Raw genomic sequence first — 3,305 nt, 5'->3', positions numbered from 1 at the left:
ATTAGAGAGATATGGAATATGATTTCAGAGTGTACGCATTCATTTATTCAATAATTTATGTTTATAATCAATCGACAGTCTGTTTTTTTTTTTTTTGGGGGGGGGTAAATAGCAAAAAGCAAGTAATATCTCCGACTGTATATAAAATAATGCTACTCTGAGATTCTCTACACTTTCAGCAGTCATAACCACCGATGAAACAATATCCGACTCAGACTTCCCAGCTATACAAACGACCCAAGATGCAATAATAAGTATAAATAACACTCCGGCAACAAACTATTCCATGGACCCAGACAGTACTCGAGATTCATGCGTTACTCAGGACTCAGGCGACATTTCTGTTCTAGATAGCACTCCTGCCTTTCTTCCGACCCTAGGCCAAGACTCTACACCAAGTGAAAATACTAGTAGAGCAGACAATTTTCCTAGAGAAAACACTACGATTGAAAACTTATACCCTCTTAGAGACACTACTCTCTCTGAACATACATATTCTGCTAACACCTTGACACCTCATGGAGACGCAACTTTTAGCGAAGAGATCCCACGAGATGAAGTCACTACCCTAGATGCAGTAACTCTTCCTAGAGAAGGCAATACTTATGGAGACATCAATTTTGCAGATACTACCCAAAAACTAATAACTGATCCTAGTGAAGAAACCACTCCTGTCATGGGCACCAGAGAAGCCATTACTTTTGCTGAAAGTGCTACTGGTGAAATCACCACTCGTGGAGGCGAAGTTACAATGGCTGACCAAGTTACTACTCGTTCTGAAGCAATAATTTTCAGTGACGTCACATATAACGGCACTGGCATGTCTGAAAATGAAACCACTACTATAACAAAAGAAACAACTGGACAAGTTACAATTATTGCCGAGGACCCTAATCCCACACAAACCACTACAGATGAAGACACTAGTATTAATGAAGGTATTACAGATGATAAAGGCATGACCTCAAGTGAAAATATTTCTTTGAAAAGAGATTCTACTATCAAATACACAACTTCAAGTGGCTCGGTCATTCCACGAGAGCAAAACACATCTATTTTGGGTGAATATACTACTACAGTTATAAATATTTCTGGTGAAGACACAACTGATAAACACATGATACCTCATGAAGATACTACTGGTGAAATCACGATTCCTTTTGGAGGCACTATTCAAGCTGATGTCATTTCACCTGGAATGAATACTACTCAAGGTCAAAATTCTACTCCAGATGAAGATGCTACACTCACTGCAGAAAATGTTACTAATGAAAACACCTATCCTATTGAAGATAGTACTCCATCTGAACTTTTGTCTACTAAAAACTTGACACCTTATGTAGATACAAATTTCAGTCGAGACACAACCTTAACCAATGTTAATATTTCTGGTGAAGAGGTCACTCGAGAAGAAGTCACAACTTTTGATGCAGTAACTTTTCCTGGGGAAGTCAATACTTCTAAGAAAGACACAACTTTTGATATGGATTCTGGTACAGACACTACCAAAAATGGAAAGACCGCTCCTGGTGAAGCAACTACTCCTGTCATTGGTACTAGTCCAAGAGAAGACATTACTTTTGTTGAAAGCACAGTACCTAGTGAAGTAACTGCTGTGAGCGACGGCACATATAATGGCACCGGTATGTCTGAATATGGAACCCTTATTATAGCTGCAGAAACAACTGGTTCAGTCACTCATATTGCTGAGAAACCTACTCCTGCACGAGGCACTACTCCAGACGAAGTTACTGTTTTTGATAAAGGTATTACTAATACTGAAAGTATAACCTCAGGTGAAAACATTTCTGTGAATGAAGCTAACACTTCAAGTGATACAACGTCTAGTATAAATATGCCTACTGATGAAGACAACACATTCATTGAAGATATTACAGTTGTTGGAAGCTTTCCATTTGGAGAAAACACTACTTTCGGTAAAGACACTAGTAAGATAATTACAGATGAAATGACTACCTTTGGTTTGGTCATTTCTCTAGAGCAAAACACAACACTTCTGGAAGAGGATATTACTACAGCGATAGACATTCCTGGTGAATACACTTCGAATAAAAACATGATGCTTTATGAAAATAGCACTGGTGAATTCACGACTCCTTTTGAAGAAACTAGTCAAATTGATGTCACTACTCCTGGCAGGATCACTACTCTAGGTCAAAACTCTTCTTCAAGCGAAGATGCTACCCTCGCTGCAGACTATTTTCCAAGTGAAAATGTTACTGATGACATCCTCTATCCTACTGAAGATACTACTACACCTGAACATAAATCTACTAAAATGCTGACACCTTTTGAGGACACAACTTCCAGTAGAGACACTACTTTAGCTAATGCCAATACTTTTGGCAAAGAGATCACTCAAGATCAAGTAACTAATTTTTATGGAGTAACTTTTTCCATTGATAGGAATACCTTTGAGAAAGACACAACTTTTGATATTATTTCCGGTACAGACACTTCTCGAAAAGAAATAACAGATCCAAGTGAAGACACCACTCCTGTCATGAATATTAATTCAAAAGAAAGCATATCTTCTGTTGAAAGCACTGTTGGTGAAGTTACAATAGCTGACAATTATGCTACTAAAGTTATAGAAACAACTGGTCGAGTCACAATTATTGTTGGGGGACCTGCCCAAAACATGACAGTTGGAGATACTAGTCTTGATAATGGTATTACTTCTGATGATGAAGTGGCCACTCCAGATGAAGCCACTACTTTCAGTGACGTAACTGATCCTTCAGAAGGCAATACTCCTGTGAAAGACACAACTTTCGATAGGGATATTAATTCAGGGAAAGATACAACCCGTAAAGAAAATACGATCACCACTCCTGTAATGGGTACTAGTCTAAGAGAAGATATAACTTTTGATGCAAGCACGACTTCTGATGAAACTGCAATAGCGAGCCAAGATGCAACTCGTTCTGAAAGTTTCAGTGGCGACACTTACAGTAGCACAGGCGTAACTGAACATGGAACCACTACTTCAGTTATAGGAACGACTGGCCGAGTCACTTATATTACTAGGGATTCTAGTCCCGCTCAAAACACTACTCCAGATGAAGATTCTACTATGAATGAAGGTATGACTTACAGTTCTATAAACTTTACTACTTCAAATGATAGAACCTCTGACAGTATGACACTTGATGTGGACGATGTTTATGTTGAACACACTACAATTGTTGAAAATATTGCTCTAGGAAAAAACACTATTTTTGACAAACACATTAGAAAGGTAACTGCTGATGGAATCACTACTTTAGGTATGATAATTTCAC

General features: G+C 38.3%; 1 protein-coding gene across 1 annotated transcript in view; it reads left to right on the top strand.

The window, feature by feature from the left end:
- LOC119591201 (mucin-17-like) overlaps positions 1-3,305 on the top strand; it is a 21,802-nt gene that overhangs the window by 1,733 nt on the left and 16,764 nt on the right. The window contains exon 2 of the mRNA XM_037939913.1: positions 180-3,290. Coding sequence (XP_037795841.1) covers positions 180-3,290 — 3,111 coding nt within the window. The remainder of the gene's footprint in view (positions 1-179; positions 3,291-3,305) is intronic.

Source organism: Penaeus monodon, chromosome 28, assembly GCF_015228065.2.
Source record: "Penaeus monodon isolate SGIC_2016 chromosome 28, NSTDA_Pmon_1, whole genome shotgun sequence".
Taxonomy (NCBI): domain Eukaryota; kingdom Metazoa; phylum Arthropoda; class Malacostraca; order Decapoda; family Penaeidae; genus Penaeus; species Penaeus monodon.
This window is presented reverse-complemented; position numbering and strand designations above follow the sequence as displayed.